This window comes from Trematomus bernacchii, unplaced genomic scaffold, assembly GCF_902827165.1.
Source record: "Trematomus bernacchii unplaced genomic scaffold, fTreBer1.1, whole genome shotgun sequence".
NCBI classification, from domain to species: Eukaryota; Metazoa; Chordata; class Actinopteri; order Perciformes; family Nototheniidae; genus Trematomus; species Trematomus bernacchii.
In genome coordinates, this window is record NW_022988098.1 from 1,646,050 (window position 1) to 1,661,292 (window position 15,243).

General features: G+C 43.4%; 1 protein-coding gene across 1 annotated transcript in view; it reads left to right on the top strand.

The window, feature by feature from the left end:
* The window catches only part of slc25a26 (solute carrier family 25 member 26), a 58,932-nt gene extending 44,223 nt beyond the window's left edge, over nt 1-14,709 (top strand). Inside the window, 3 exon segments of the mRNA XM_034121897.1 lie at nt 4,528-4,592; nt 7,948-8,021; nt 14,261-14,709. Coding sequence (XP_033977788.1) covers nt 4,528-4,592; nt 7,948-8,021; nt 14,261-14,357 — 236 coding nt within the window. The 3' untranslated portion in view covers nt 14,358-14,709.
* The last annotated feature ends 534 nt before the right edge of the window (nt 14,710-15,243 follow it).

Sequence of the window (15,243 nt, forward strand, 5' to 3'; positions counted from 1 at the left end):
TGATACGCAGCATCTAACTTGACCAGGCAATTGGCAGGTGCATTCATATAAATCAAATCACCATAGTCCAGCACAGGTCAAAAGGTCACAGTGACTAGCCTTTTCCTGGCCTCAAGCGAGAAACAGGACTTGTTCCTGTAGAAGAAACCTAGCCTAACCCTCAGTTTTTTAAGCAAGAATTTTTTTACACATTCTTGTAAGATTTCTCAAAGGTGAGCTCAGCTTGCAAATCCCATTCTCACCTGCACAGCAGATTAAAGCAACACAAAAAAAAGAAGTAGATACGAATGGATAAAGGTAATGAAAATAGGCTATTCGAGCTATTTCCTTTAACAATGTTTTTTACAGCGCTAATCTACCATCTCCTCAACTCAGTGATTCTGCAGTGTTGTCTCAAAAAGACATCTCATTATCACATTTCCCATGCCCTTCAGCCAATGAAAAGCATACCATAGCCAGCTTTAATGATTCTGTCCTAGCCCGGATGTGTATCAGGGGAGAGACGGACAACAGAGGGAGGAGAGAGCCGGTATGAGAGGGGCCGGTTCCTGGGTATGGGCCCCTGCAGCTGTGCGACCTCCTGAGCACTGGGGCCTGAAGTGGTTTAAGAGAGAGAGAAAGGCGTAGGAAGGGAGTGAAAGAGGGGAATGGGAGTGGACTAAAACAAGAAGAACAGGGGAAAGGAAAAGACAACAGCTATGGATTAGATCAGACTGTAAAATGAGAGAGATACAGAAAATAAGTTTGTCAGAAATTGTTAGCGTTTAAAATGTGCAATTTGTCAAGTTAAAGGTCTCACAAACAAATGAGATAAGTCCCAGCCCATTGTTACCCTGACACTGGGTAGACCATTGTTTTATGATTATACATTTTAATGTATATATTGCACTTTTATTGATGATGAATTTAGTTTGTAGACACACTTTTAAAGTATTCACAAGAAGGTGTAGAAGTGCTTGTTCCCTTACTCACCGTGCTATGGTTGCTTTTGTCTTATAAACAAGAAAACAAAGGTGGTAGTGATTGTAGAGCTTATGTTCAGGACATTTATTATGTACATATGAGCAAAAAGTAATGCTCCCTGCCCCGCTCATCCACTCCAAAGAGTTCAGCCTTTATCTAAACTCCAACTTTAGATACAAATAAAACAACGGGACTCCTGAGTCTGCTTTATACCAGTTGTTATTGAAAGGCTTTTAATAAGCATGTAGGAATGTGCAATTCTATAAAAGCACTTTATTCTGCATTGCACAGTCCCAAACTTTATTCATTTTAAAGCCTCTGCATAGCCCCGGTTAAACCCACACAGGTGTTTTCACTTAATACGCTTGATTTCACTCTGGAGGTGATTGGCTTCTCCCCGATGCATCATGTCGGGGCGGGACAAGTTACAGTGTCTCGTACAACAATCATTCTTATTGGCTCGTAGAGTCTAGACATCATAGCTCCTCCCTCTATGAGGCAGAGGTCTAATCAGTCCATCAAGTGAAAACACCTGTGTGGATGTGAGGTGCACTTCATTCAGGTGATTGTTTAAATTATTACATATATTTTTTACTTATATGTGTATATTATAAGTGTGCTTTTGTGCTTTTGGATATTTTGTACTGCTTTTAGGAAGTTAGATTGTCCTCCATAAAGTGTAAAATTGATGGAGAGGCATTGGCAGGGGAAATAAATCATTATTTAACTAAAACACTCTCTGCATTCAGTGTAGTGTACATTATCTCTGCAACCAGAGACAATACTATAAACCCACAGGGTGCATGTAGCAACATAGCGTGTAGCGTTCATATGATAGACCTGGGTAAAAAATGTTACACATCATCCATCTTTCCACTCAGTCTTCACCTTTTTCCCCGATGAAAAGCGAGAACCACGACCAAAATACATATTTTCAGAAGAACAGTTTTGCAGAAGTGGAGAATTTGTTGGACAATTTAAATCCATAACTCTTGCGACGCCACAGACGCGCCAGACAGGACAGGAAGACTGAGGTTAGCTTCTCCAGGGGCAATGGAGACATGGAGATGGAAGTTAAGGAGAGGAGAGGGGATAAGGAAACAGCACCCTAAGGAGCTGAGACGTGGCCATGCGCCACCCAGCCTGGAAACAGAGGAGCCAGGAGATGTGGATGAGTGGGCGTCAGGCTCAGACTAAAGAATTATGAGTGAAGATTAAACTCTTAATGATAATATAGTAGTTGTAAATATGTATGGACGTTTTAAGATGTGCACTATTAGAAGGACAGTTTTAGTATTCCCTCTTACCTGTAGTGCTATTTTCAATCGAGATGGTTTAAGTGTGAGTTGCACTGTTGGAGATACCGAATTGTGATGTCTTCCTCCTCTGAAATATAATGGATCTACAAGGCACTTGACTTTTGGTACTCAAAGTGAAGAAGATATATGTCAAAAACTCAACAGCAATTTCTCTTACAAGAAATCATGACCCATTTCCTAAAGATACCAGACTACAGTTTTCTTTAGGAACTGTTTTATTTCTACTGGGTCACTGAGCAGACAGAAGTGTGTATCTTCTTTGAACAAGGCTCTTCTGAACTAGGTAGCATTACGTTTATTGTGTTTAATAGTTACATCTCTCACCTTCATGAGCATGAAGCTCTCCTCCATGAGTAGAGGCACGTTTATGGTTTGCTGAGTCTGGTAAAAATAAAACAGTCCCTGCCTGAAACCGTTCCCTTTTAGGTCTGTAGGTTTTCTTGACTGAAATGGTCATGAATTCAGATTTGAAAATGTATTTGTTGGTGCTTTGAGTACACAAGCCAAGTGCCATCTAGTTCCATACATTTTTGATAGAAAACAGACATTTTTAGGCCGATATTCACAACACTTGGCAAATTGTATCAAAACAATTTAGATGAATAAATAGCTAAGAGGAGACAAAGATGTACTTTGGATTTCTTAGCTTTTCAAGTAACCGCTCAAAACAACCAGGCAGCCTTATTATCCAGTAGAATGGCAGACTTGTCAATTGGGATATGAAGGCAAAATGATTGAGAAATATGTATTGGAAGATAACAATCTGAAACACAAGGAGGAGAGAAGGTGGGGGCATGGGGTAGTGGGGGTGTGTGGGTCCATGGTGGGAATCGAGTTCACGTCCCTCTGCGATGGAGCTGCTGTCCAAGAGGGATCCTCGAGTTTCAGTCACTTCCTCTTACATCGCGCTTCACACTCTCTTCCCCTCACACATCATCTGGCCAACACTGGAAATGCTCACTCCTTTAATCAGCCCAAATATCTCCAGTTGAACCCTGCATTGACTTACGACGGACTTGACCCGGTCTGAACCGCCTACAAAACAAATCTCCCCAGCCCGAGACGGGATGACATCACCGTCTGATTCATCCTAACCTTCATCACATCATATGTTTCTTCCAGACAAATTTAGATCCTCCAAATTCAGCGCTCGGCATGTAGATTTGTTTCTCTAATGCATCCTTTTTACTGCGATCCAAGAATAATAAAACACAGGCTGCAATACAGGCTGTACACTTAATGCTCGATGAAGTTTAATCTGCCAAAGTAGGGGGAAAAATCATATAAATCTTATAACTATATTAACTAGTAAAATGTAACGGTGTGTTACTTCACAATAATCCCAGCGCTTTCCTCAGCTCACTTACAGTCACATTGCTCCTCGGTGGCCCATATGGATATGTTTACTGAGAGCAGTTGCTATGTTTGTGGCGGAGTGACACACACACACACACACACAGTTTCTCACTTTAGATACACACTGCAGCTCAGTGGGGACACCTCTGGATCGTGCCGCCCATGCAGCTTCCAAGTTGGAGGGATGGAAGGAAGTTGGGGTGTAACTGCTCTATAAAATTAATTTGTGTGTGTGTGTGTGTGTGTGTGTGTGTGTGTGTGTGTGTGTGTGTGTGTGTGTGTGTGTGTGTGTGTGTGTGTGTGTGTGTGTGTGTGTGTGTGTGTGTGTGTGTGTGTGTGTGTGTGTGTGTGTGTGTGTGTGTGTGACTTTGTGTTTATATGCGTTTCATGCATCAGAATTTATCATTTTTTCACACGTCTTATTTTTGTTTTAATTTGTTTACCTTTTTTTGTCTGAAAGGAAAATTGTGTAACATGTTGAAATATAGAATTTAGGGAATTTATACCCTTACTCAGTTGAAAGTAAACTCATGTTATATTGTAAAAAAGAAAGATATAAACCTCTGAAAGGTGTGGCTTGGATGAGGCAGTAGGGGGGGGGGGGGGGGGGGGGGGGGGTTGGGAATAAGAGTGTGACTGTCCAGTATTAGTGGTCTAAAAACAGTGAAGGTCTCAAATGGGGAATATTATCATTTTTATGAAGTTAATGTAGCGTTAGGGGCAGAGAGTTCCACTTTTTATTGCTGAAATAATACGTTTCTGTAACTGTGGTTAAGTAATTGGACGTTTTTATGGTTTTATTTTCAGTATTTAAACTAAAGACTCTTCGGAGAGCAGAGAGAGGGCCTTTTATGTTTGCACTTAATGTGTGTGTATGTGTCTCTTTAAGGTGCGGTAGCGGCATTTGTTACCACTCCTCTTGACGTGGCGAAGACCAGGATCATACTCGCGAAGGTATACACACACACACACACACACACACACACACACCACCTTCTCTGGCAGCGACTTTTAAACACTGCTGTCAGGTGATGCCTCGCAGGCAGAGAGCCTGAGCAAATTTCAACAGTGTCCGCTCACTGGACGGAGCTAAGGTAGCACCGGGACAGGAGTGAGACGCACACACACACACTCATCCATCATCCGATCCGGACTATGCTCAGTGTTCGGTAAGACATGTTTGGGTGCATGGTTATTGTAAGAACGAGAACTTGTTGCTGCTCCAGAGGAATTTCCATCTCAAGGCTGCTTGTCACTGAGAGGTGAAGCAGAAGGCCACTGTCCCTCCTGTTCTACTCTCCGTCTTCTCAAACAGCCCCCCCCCCCTTCTCTTTCTCTCTCTCTCTATTTCCATGTAGTGGTGTCCCTACTTTTTCTCCCTCTCTCCCCCTCCTCTTCCACTCTTGGCTCGCCGCAACTGTACGTCTGGCTTCCCTCACGATGTGTGTGTGAAAAGGGTAGTGAGTTCAGAGTTATCCCCCCCAATCAGCCCCCCCACAATCAAACACACACACACAAACAGACCGTCCTAGGAGAAGACGCAGTGTTCCATTCCTCAGCAACCCCCCCCCCCCCCATCCTAACTAATGAGATACAGGAATTAACAAAACACTCAGACGGTCTTGATCTGTGCTGAGAAGCCGTTGGCTGAAGGTGGAACAGCGCGTTTACAAAGCTTCCTGTAAACATGATCTGAAATGCAGCTGCTAATTCACCACCAGCAGAGGTGGCCTGTGCTGCCTCCACGGGGTTCAGTTATAACTTTATAAGGCCAAGATGTTGATGCACTTGAAGGCACGACAGTTAAGCTGGGAAATAAACTGGAGTGAGAGTCAATACTCCTTAAGGCTTTGCTAGTCGAAAGTTAGCTGATAGCACCCCAGCGCTATGTATTTACTTTGTATTCTACAAAATAAAAGCCAGGATGATAAAGCCAGGTATATTTCAATCCGTTCAAGGTGCATTTTCCTACATTCTTTGACATTTTTTTGTAACCTGGAATTGCCTAAGTAACCGGGAATAGTATTTTTTTGCTTTTGGTATATTCTATATATACATTCCTTTGTGTAATATTTTACGTTTTTGTTATGAACACAAGCAGCATGCTGGATTTGGTGGTTACATTGTTAACCTTTTACAGGAAGTAATAATAGGAATCTGCTGCTCAATATTAGCCATAAAACATAATTGTTCTGTCCTTATTTGAACTAGCTGGTGCATACAGTACATTGTCACTTACTGCATATTGAGCTGTTGATTAGTTATTCATTTAAAAATTCATCGTTAAGTACCATTAATGTAAAGAAATGTCTTATTTGAGCCAACCAACACTATAAAATGTGATACTTTTCATCACATATGACAAAGAAAAACAACAAAACCTCACAATGGAAGAAGTTGAATCTAGCAAATGATGGTCAATGACGGTAGTTTGGAACAAGACTATAATGATTACATTAAATCTATATAACATTTGCATCTAAAGTGCCTCGCCTAAAAAGGTAACATGTCATTAAAAGGGTGTCAGACCTAAGCTTGGTTTAGTTGTATAAACTCTCGCAGCAGCAGCAGAGGCTGACAGGTCCAGGCAGGAGGGAAACAGGCAGAGAGCGGGCTGGTGTTGATGGGTATGGATGCTTTGGATTGGATGAAAGGAGGAAGTATGGGTGCTGGAACGTGTCACATTAGTTTCTGTCACCGCAGTAGCAGTAGCCTTCTTTTTCTACGGCCTGCAGAATGAAAGAGCGGTGTTGTACAGCAGGCGGATGTCCAGGGCGTAGCTGGACGTGTAAATCCCCTCTCCAGGGCTCCTCTGCTGCCTGGCACTCCACGCTGCTACTGTACAACACGGCTCTTCTCCTCGGGGCTGGCGTGTTTCCTGCCGGTTCACCACACTGCTGCCATCAGTGCCATGTTCTCCACCCTCCAATGCACCCAAACATAGGAGCCAACATCAGGCTGGTGCGCCACCTTGTTTATCAGTCATCTCGTTTTATTGGAGAACACGGAAAGGTTTTTACTACTCACACATAACTGTAAGGAACTCAGATAACAAAGCAGCAAGCCAATATAAGCAGGAAGAAACTTAAAGATTTCATTTTTTTTTTATGTCAGCGTTAAGTTACACGGGGGTTGTGTATGTGTGTGTGTGTGTTTTGGACACCTTTCTCCTCCATTCCCTCCTTCCTCCAGCGGTAAAGGAAAAGAAAACTTGTCAGACGAGGAGAGAGTCGTTTCTCAGCCACCTGTCTCCAACAGAAACAAAAGACATAGGGGTGTTTTCTTTTCCCCTTGCTCTCTTGAAAGAAATGTGGAAATCATCCTCTCCTTCCTCTCAGCAGATCTGGGAGTCACAATTTACGGCAGTGGCTACAAACTGTTTCCTACATGCTCAGTGAGCTGTAGATTGCCGTGCATGCACACACACACACACACACACACACACACACACACACACACACACACACACACACACACACACACACACTCCTGCCTTTTTTCTTTCCCTCTCCTGTCGGCAGAGGTGGAAAAGTACTCAAATTTTGCACTTTAGTAAAAGTAGAAAATGATTGGCATCAAAATCTACTTAAAGTACCAAAAGTAAAGTACTCATTATACAGATTGGCCAATTTCAGAATGATATACATTATAGCATATGTTTTGATTATAAATATTGCTGCATTTAGGAATGATCAAAGCTTTTAATCACTTTGTGAACGACAGGATAGCATGGGGAATTTGACTCCAGGTGTAACTAAAGTCTTATTCAAGTGTTGATTATATTTCACATCATTATTCCAAATATGCAAAGTAACTAAAGTTGTTTAAAAAGTGGAGTAAAAGTACACTATTGACCTCTGAATTGTAGTGGAGTAGAAGTGCAAAGTAGCAAGAAATGCCCCCCCTCACTTAACCCCGGCACCCCTCTCCTGCAGCTCTCAGACCCCTGTGCCACTCCACAGTGATGGATTAAAAACTCTCTGGCCGGCTAAGCCTTATTATGTAAATAAAAGTTCTAGACTGACAGGTGGGGGGGGGCGGGAGAACTTGTCGAGTGTGTTTTTGGGTGGGCAAATGGTTGGGTGTTTCTCCAACGGGTGGTGCCTGGGTGGGTGTTGGAGGTGTCACCTTCGCTGACCCAGCTGTCCATGAGGAGAAATGAAGGGATACAAAAAAAGCGAGGGGGAGGTGAAGGAAGCTCGGCTGAAGAAGACTAAACAGGGTGTCCGTTGGGGGGGGGCAGGAAGGGAAGGAGACGATCCATCCGTCATCATACCTTTATTTTCTCTTTCTGTCTCCCTCTCTATAGGCCGGGTCGAGCGAGGCGGGGGGGAACATCCCCAGGGTGCTCTGCAACGTGTGGAGGAGCCGCGGCCTACCAGGGTGAGTCTTCATTTCAGAGGGATTGTCAACGTGACAGCTGAACAGCCTCTTTACACACACCGCTTTTAAAAACTCTTATTTTACATGATTTGATTCAACCCGCGTAATCAAGTTTGATGATAGAATCGCTACTCCGGGGGCAGGCGAATTTACAGCCGCAGCTGAAAAATGAGACTTATAAAAGCTTTTCCCGCCCACTCGCTGCACCGGCCTATTGATTAAGGTGTTACAGGGGCCAAGTGGAAGGGTTTATTTGAGTGTTGTGATGTGTTTATGATGCGCACCGGACAAAAGGCCAGGTCTAATGGGGCCGCCGAGGGCTGCCAGCACTAAAACAAACACTCAGCCGGCGTGAATAATAGCCCCGCTTGTGTACAAGCCGCCATCACTTAGTTAGGATGCACCTCGGCTTAATGCTCATAGCAGATTTGGTTTGGGACTGAGCCAAGCACCAGTGGGACGCACAAACACACACTCTTACAAACACAAACCTCTGTGTTTGTTTGTGCGGGCTGCAGCGCTGGAATCTAATCAAAGACAAATTACATTTCAGCTTTGTGTTTAATATGAGCCAAGGGTGATTCCCTACAAACCGCTCTCGAGCATCAGTAATAAGCCAGCCGTCAATTTTAATAAAGATCATGTTTGAGACTACTGCACGATCTCGATGAGGTGATAGTTGGCGGGCCCCGATGGAAAAAGCCTGAATCCCACTCTCCCAGCTGCAACAGTAACCCATGGTAATGTACGGAGGAGCGCTTTGATGCCAGTCCCCCACCTCTGCACCACGCTTTGAAGTTTTCCTCTATCTCCTCCAGCGCTCCCCTGGGTCCAGCTGTAAAACTCACTCATAATGTGCATCGCTATAAGCCGTACAACACGATGAACCCCTGAAGAAACTCCTCTGATATTGATGTAACCAGAGAAGGTGACGAATGAGAAGAAAGAGAGCAACTAATATAATGAAATGCAGAGACAGGGGAGTGTAGAAAGTAAAAAGGGTGGAGGGGGGAGGGGGCTTTTTCTCCGCAGGGCCAAAGGCCTGGTGGTTGCGCTGGTGCATGCCTGATACAAATTGCTGGGGCTTTAAAGCTGTAATTATGGTAATAGGCCCAATTGCAGTGTAGTGAAGCTCTAAAGTGCTTCCATGTGTGTGCCATGCCCCAGAGACCCCGGGTTAGCAGAGAGCAGGGGAGCTCACCCCGCACCCCCCCCCTCCATCTCTAGTAACCAAACTGCACCAGGAATCATGTCAAAACAAAGACTAATAAGCAACATGGCCTCCGGGCTGCGTCTGCTTTGTGCCTCATGTAAAGCAAAATGGAGGAAAAGTAAACAAAGGACTTGTTTGTGCCGCATACACACAACAAAAGGATGTTTGTGAATGAACTTAATTATACTTGTATGGCCCAAGGAATATTTGTTTTTCACCATTTAAAAAAAGAAAAGGTAAGTTGGGCGATTTGAGCACTTTTGACAAAGGGAAAAATATAATATTACTAACAAAGTTGTCTGTCTTCATTTTGAGGTTAATTACCTGTTGGAAAATCTAGTCAGTACTCCGATTGAATCACAATTATTAAGTTACTGCAAATAAAGTCAGAGAATTCCCCACTCTTTCTTAAGCAGAAGGGGAACACCATCGCAGTACAGTGCAAGTGCTGCCTTCCAGATGTCTAAATGCTGTCATCATCCTGGGACTCTAATCATTCGGTGCATCTCTGTTACTGGATTTAACTTAGAGCGACAGCAGTACCCGTATAAATCATATTTAATTAACTTAGATGCAAATGTCCCTGTTTGTCCTGAATTGCTTGCTAGACCAGAAGTCTGCTTTACATTTTAGAACCATTTTTTCAAGCTTGGACGTTTTCGGCAAAACCATTTATCGTGATCTTATTTTTAACTGGAATCCCTCGCAAACCATCCTGTTAAAAAATTCAAGTGCATTAGGCTTTTTTGTTTTTTTTGGCAAAATGTTGTTCACCCATTGGAGCGATTGTTTCCTTTAATAGACTGTATAGGTTGGTTGTATATCCTTCTTTATTACAAAATGTATTTTAAACTCCTGTTAATAACCACCATTTGTGTTAAATGTATCGGCAATCTGATTATTCTTTTGTACAGTTTATTTGTTATCCTAATAAAACAACACTATTGCATGCATTCTGTTTATCCCCAAGCCTGAATACTAGACTTATGAAGGTGTTTTCTTCCTTTTCCTGCGATGTCTGTTTGGGCTGACAAAGTTAGGTATCGTGTTTTTAGAGACATGGCGGTACATGTGTTTCTTACTTTTTGTTATTTATGTTATTCTCACGTTTTGTCCCAGAAGTTCAAGTAGACCCACTCTCTACTGAAGGGATGTGTAAAACATCAAACTGATGTAACTTCTTTAGTTTAGTCTCTTCCTTTTGAACTCATCCTCTGAAAATGTTAACCTCTTCATTCCTGCTCTTCAACAAGTACCACAAATGTACTCTAATATACATTAAGATATTTCCACCCTTGTTCTTCGAGTACCCCAGCCTTTTTCTACTCCCTTTCTTGGAGTCTACCACTGTTCTCATGCACTCTCCTGTCTTGCAATGGAACTATATTTAGTCCGATCCTCAGGAGAGGTGATTTGCCGACAATAGGGGGCTGACAGCTCTGAGTGGCTGGCCAGGCTGTGATGTCAGAGCGAGTCAGGGCACCCGGGGGAGCCGAGGGGGAATATCTGAGCTCTGCTCTGACGTCTCGGACTCCACAGGTGGGCCTGATCCCAGACAGGACATGTAACAGTAGTCCGGAGCTGAGACAAAACAAGAGCGTTGAGTTTAAAATTAGTTCATTCCTCACACTGCTGGCGATCAGATCCATCACATGAGACGTTAGAGGTGAATACGTCCAGACTTGTTGTGTCTATCACGTTGTTTAGCTGCCCAGCTGCTCTGTGTACGTGATTGTATCTCTTTGATTAGCTTTGGATATCATATGTAATATTGCTGTGTCAGTAATGCTAAGTAGTTTCCTGCAGCGGGCCTGTGGCTTATGTTTCAGCAGATGGTGATGGAAAGCTGTGTTGGGATGGAAAGAGCTCGCTGAAGGGCAGGACAGCAACCTCTGACTAATGTCTCGCTCTTTATTTTGAGCCTTTACACCAGTCACAAACACACTTGGATTCTCCTTGTCTCACACAAACACACTTTTTGCCTCTCCCACACACAACTAAAGACTTCACTTGACGTCTTTTAGAAAACACCCGATCCGGGCCTTGGCATTCTGTGAATACTTGGGATGACTGAGAGATCCCTGACATGCTTTGCACCTTGTACAGCTTTGCATTTGCAGTGTCTGTTGGTGACCTACATCTTACATTAACAGTGAAAGCTGAAGTGTTAAAACCTCAACTTAAAGGGGACATATCATGCAAAATGCACTTTTGTACGTCTTTTATACATGAATATGTGTGTCAGGGAACTCACCAAGTGTCAGAAAACACAACCCTCTCTCTTTTCCTCCATACCCAAATATCTAAAAACGGGGCTGCAACAGAGCTGATACAGATTTGAACACTGTCCTGACGTCAGAAACAGGGAGCTCCGCCTATATGGGCAACTCTCCACCTATCAGGGGAATGGGGGGTTGGGCCACGGCCACGGCCATTGCCGCTCGAAAGCGCTGGAGACGCTGTAGTACATATGCCAGGCCTGTAAGTAGCGCTGTAGTCTGCCACAAAAGCAGCGAAGAAGACTTCTCACAGAATCAGCCCTTGCAAAAACAGGGCTGGAAAAGAGCAAATAGAGCGAAATGAGGCATGGCTAAAATGCATGATCTGTTTGGTATTTTGAAAAAAAAACTTCACAGACATGTTTTATATAGGTATGGCCCTACAATATATTATTCAAATATAGCATGATAGGTCCACTTTAAGATCCACCTAGTAGCTTTTTGTTCTTGTTTCTTGGTTGTCAGGAAAAAAGTTAGTGCATCATTGTATAATGTACTGTAATGGACTGCCAAGCTAAGATCAATCCAAGATGCCAAATTGTGATGATAAGATCTTTTGAAAGACTTATCCTCTGTTTCCCACGGGTCCTTGAGCGTTTTGAAAATGACTCATGTTCTTTTGATATTTTGTTTTCTTAACCTTAGTCAATAGACTGCAATCCACTGCATGGGTCTTCCTTCATTGTATCACGTGCCGCCTGCCTTGTGAAGAGCGATGGTCACATGTTATTTTAAACTTTAACAATTCATGTTACTGTTAGTGGGCCTGATAGTCCTTCAATTTGAGAAGGTGTTGCGACCCAACATGTTCTTTCATGTCTAATGCTCATCAGAGAAAAAAAGTCCTCAATTTCCCATCAATCGGTTGAATCAGAGACTGGATGTCATAAAATAAAGCCCAAACTTGCTCATCTCAAACTTAGATCAAAACTAAATCACATGATCGTCCAATTGCCTCTGTAATTGGTTTTATCTCATGAAACAATAATCTAACATTTGACAGTTTGAAAAGCACAGCTGTAAAAAGTTATATCAAAAATTACTGAATTGCATTTAGCTGCTTCAGTTTCAGGGTCCTGGTGTTGTTTCATGACTCAATTGGACAAGTGATCAGAACAGAGCCATCGTTACAGTTATGAGTAACACTTGTGCTTTTTCTATTATAACAATTCAAACCTCTGCCATGAAAAACAGGACCATACAAAAGCCTCTCGTCAGCATCTGCTCGCCCACAGGTGATGGAAAACACACAGACGTTTCTGATATCTTAATAAGTTTCACAAAATGGGACAGAAACACAAGAACTTACACAAACACCAACCCAAATGATGAATGCAGACTGACATTTTGTGTGCATCTCCCTTCACACACACATAGACACACACACACTTACAGGCAAACATCCCTGTAGGCACAATCCTCTTCATCCATTACTTCGAGCTTGGCCCGGGTCGGACTATGTGAGCGTGGAGGCGTGTTGGCAAGCAGAAGGTGTTGGTAGGCAAATACACGACTAGGGAGAGACAAGGCAGAGAGAATAGTGGACTGAAAAGAAGAGCGAGACATGGAAAGGCAGACTGGACAACGTGAGCATGTGTCTGAGAAATGGATGACGCAGCAAGACAACGGAGATGTTGGAGGAGAAAGCCCCGGACAATGGAGCCAGCTGAGGGGGCCGCCGCTGGCCGGAGAGACGGAGGACAGCGGAGGGACATGTGTGGATGTCATCCGGCCATCAGTCATGCACAGAGGGAGAAATAAGGGGGGGGTGAGAGTTCCAGGGAGGCCTCAGGGTGGGGGCTTTATGCCTAATCCCAAAAACAGCTGTGTGGAGCGGGGAGAGGCAGGGGGGTTCTTGGGAGACTGGTGCTTTCTCATAGCTCATCACATCCTTCGACCCCCGCAACGTCAACAGCTTTTTATTTTGCCTTAGTCGCTGTAACGTGGGCTCTTATTGCTCTCTATGAGGTGGCATGATTGACCCACACCTGAAGGCACGGTAAATTACCCACAAATACTGTGGAAGAGTACCTGAGACAGTCGGAGCAGCTCTCAGCTCTGTTCAAAGGGTTTCTTTAAGCTACAACTGGTACATTTTGGAGATGTGATCACGAAAAGTCATTCCAAACATTTTGTGGAAATGAAACTCTCATATTCATGCTTCGCTTAGTACGGGCCGTGTTGTGAAATGAACTATATGCCATAGTGAAGCCTTCTTTTTTGGTTAGAAACAGTTATCCTGAAATCCTTAAAACTCGAAAAATGTGAGAAGGCCAACCCAAATCAGAAAATGAATCAGCGATTTTGCACTTTTGTTTACCTTATCTCTTTTCAATTCAATGTGCTTTTTGAGTTGTTTTTGGTAAGCCGCCTAAATACTTGTGAATTTGTAATCTTTGATGTGTCTGAAAAAAAAAACTAACAAGTGGCAAAATGAGACTACTTAGCTCCAACACTAGTTCACCTTTAGCCCCAAGTTATCTTTTTGCTTTTTCTTTAGCCATAGACTGTGGTATGATCCTCCATCACTGTGCAGTACAGTGTGTTAGTGTTTGGTTTGAACCTGCACAGTTCAACTTTATTAATGCAGATACACACTTGTTAACACTGCCTTGCACAACAGTGAGAGATGAATGTTTGTCATGTGTCCTCTTGGTTTTAGTATTGGAAAACCATTTAGCAAAACTCTTTTACAAAATGTGATTCCAGCAATAACACGTATCGTTCTTTCTCTTCTTTGTCTGCAGTCTGTTTGCAGGCTGCATACCGAGGATGACCTTCATCAGTGTGGGCGGTTTCATCTTCCTGGGAGCTTACGAGAAAGTCTGCAGCACTTTACTGTAGCAGCTCGTCCTCTGACAGCATCCTGAGCCCCAGCCTGGTGGAGGAACAGCGGAGGAAGCATCTCTTGGAGAAGCACCCTCTTCCTCTGGGGGCCCCTGCACCTCCATGCTGCTGGGCCCCCGAAAAGCAAGGAACACCTGGTGCTCGAGGGAAGAGTCGTCCAGGGCCTGATCGCTGCATTCCTGCTCATCAGTGCTGTTGAGTTTAACAGCCTGAGCTCACACTCCTGTAACAAATGGTAGCGTGTTAAATGGAGCCACACCCTGTCCCACAAGTCTAGCATCTTTACTGTTCAACATGTATGTGTGGGAACCAATGAGTGATGTAATTAAAGACTCTTTTTATGTTTTAAGGTGAGGTTTGTTGATTTGATCCCCAATAGAAGGCCCTGTTAAGCTTCCAATATGTGATTTCATGATCATTTTAATGTTTAATCCATATTTTTCTCTTAGCTAAGTCTGGCCACCTGTTTTAAGACCCACCAGGGGGGAGACGGAGTAATATCTCACCATTGTTACAATCCCACTGGAGCACAACTGAGCTCATCCACCTGCAAGGGCTTTCATTTGATACTAAGGATCCCTACAACAATGAGCACTTTGTTAAATTAACAAGGCTCTAGTTGTATTATTAGCCTCAGGTGTATTACAGTTTGGGATATAGCTGTCTGGTTTATTGTGAAATATTTGTATCAGGTCGTTAGCCTGATTGATTTGACCTTGTAGAGTGACTCCTAAAGCTCAAACCTGTAAACTTGCCAGTTAAAAAAAGTTAGCTTGACAAAACAACAACAGCCATTCAACAATACAGCAATTAGCTGTTAACTTAGCCTACTAACCTAGCCTACTAACTTACTAGCTTATAGCCAGGCTAGCTGTTCCGTTGT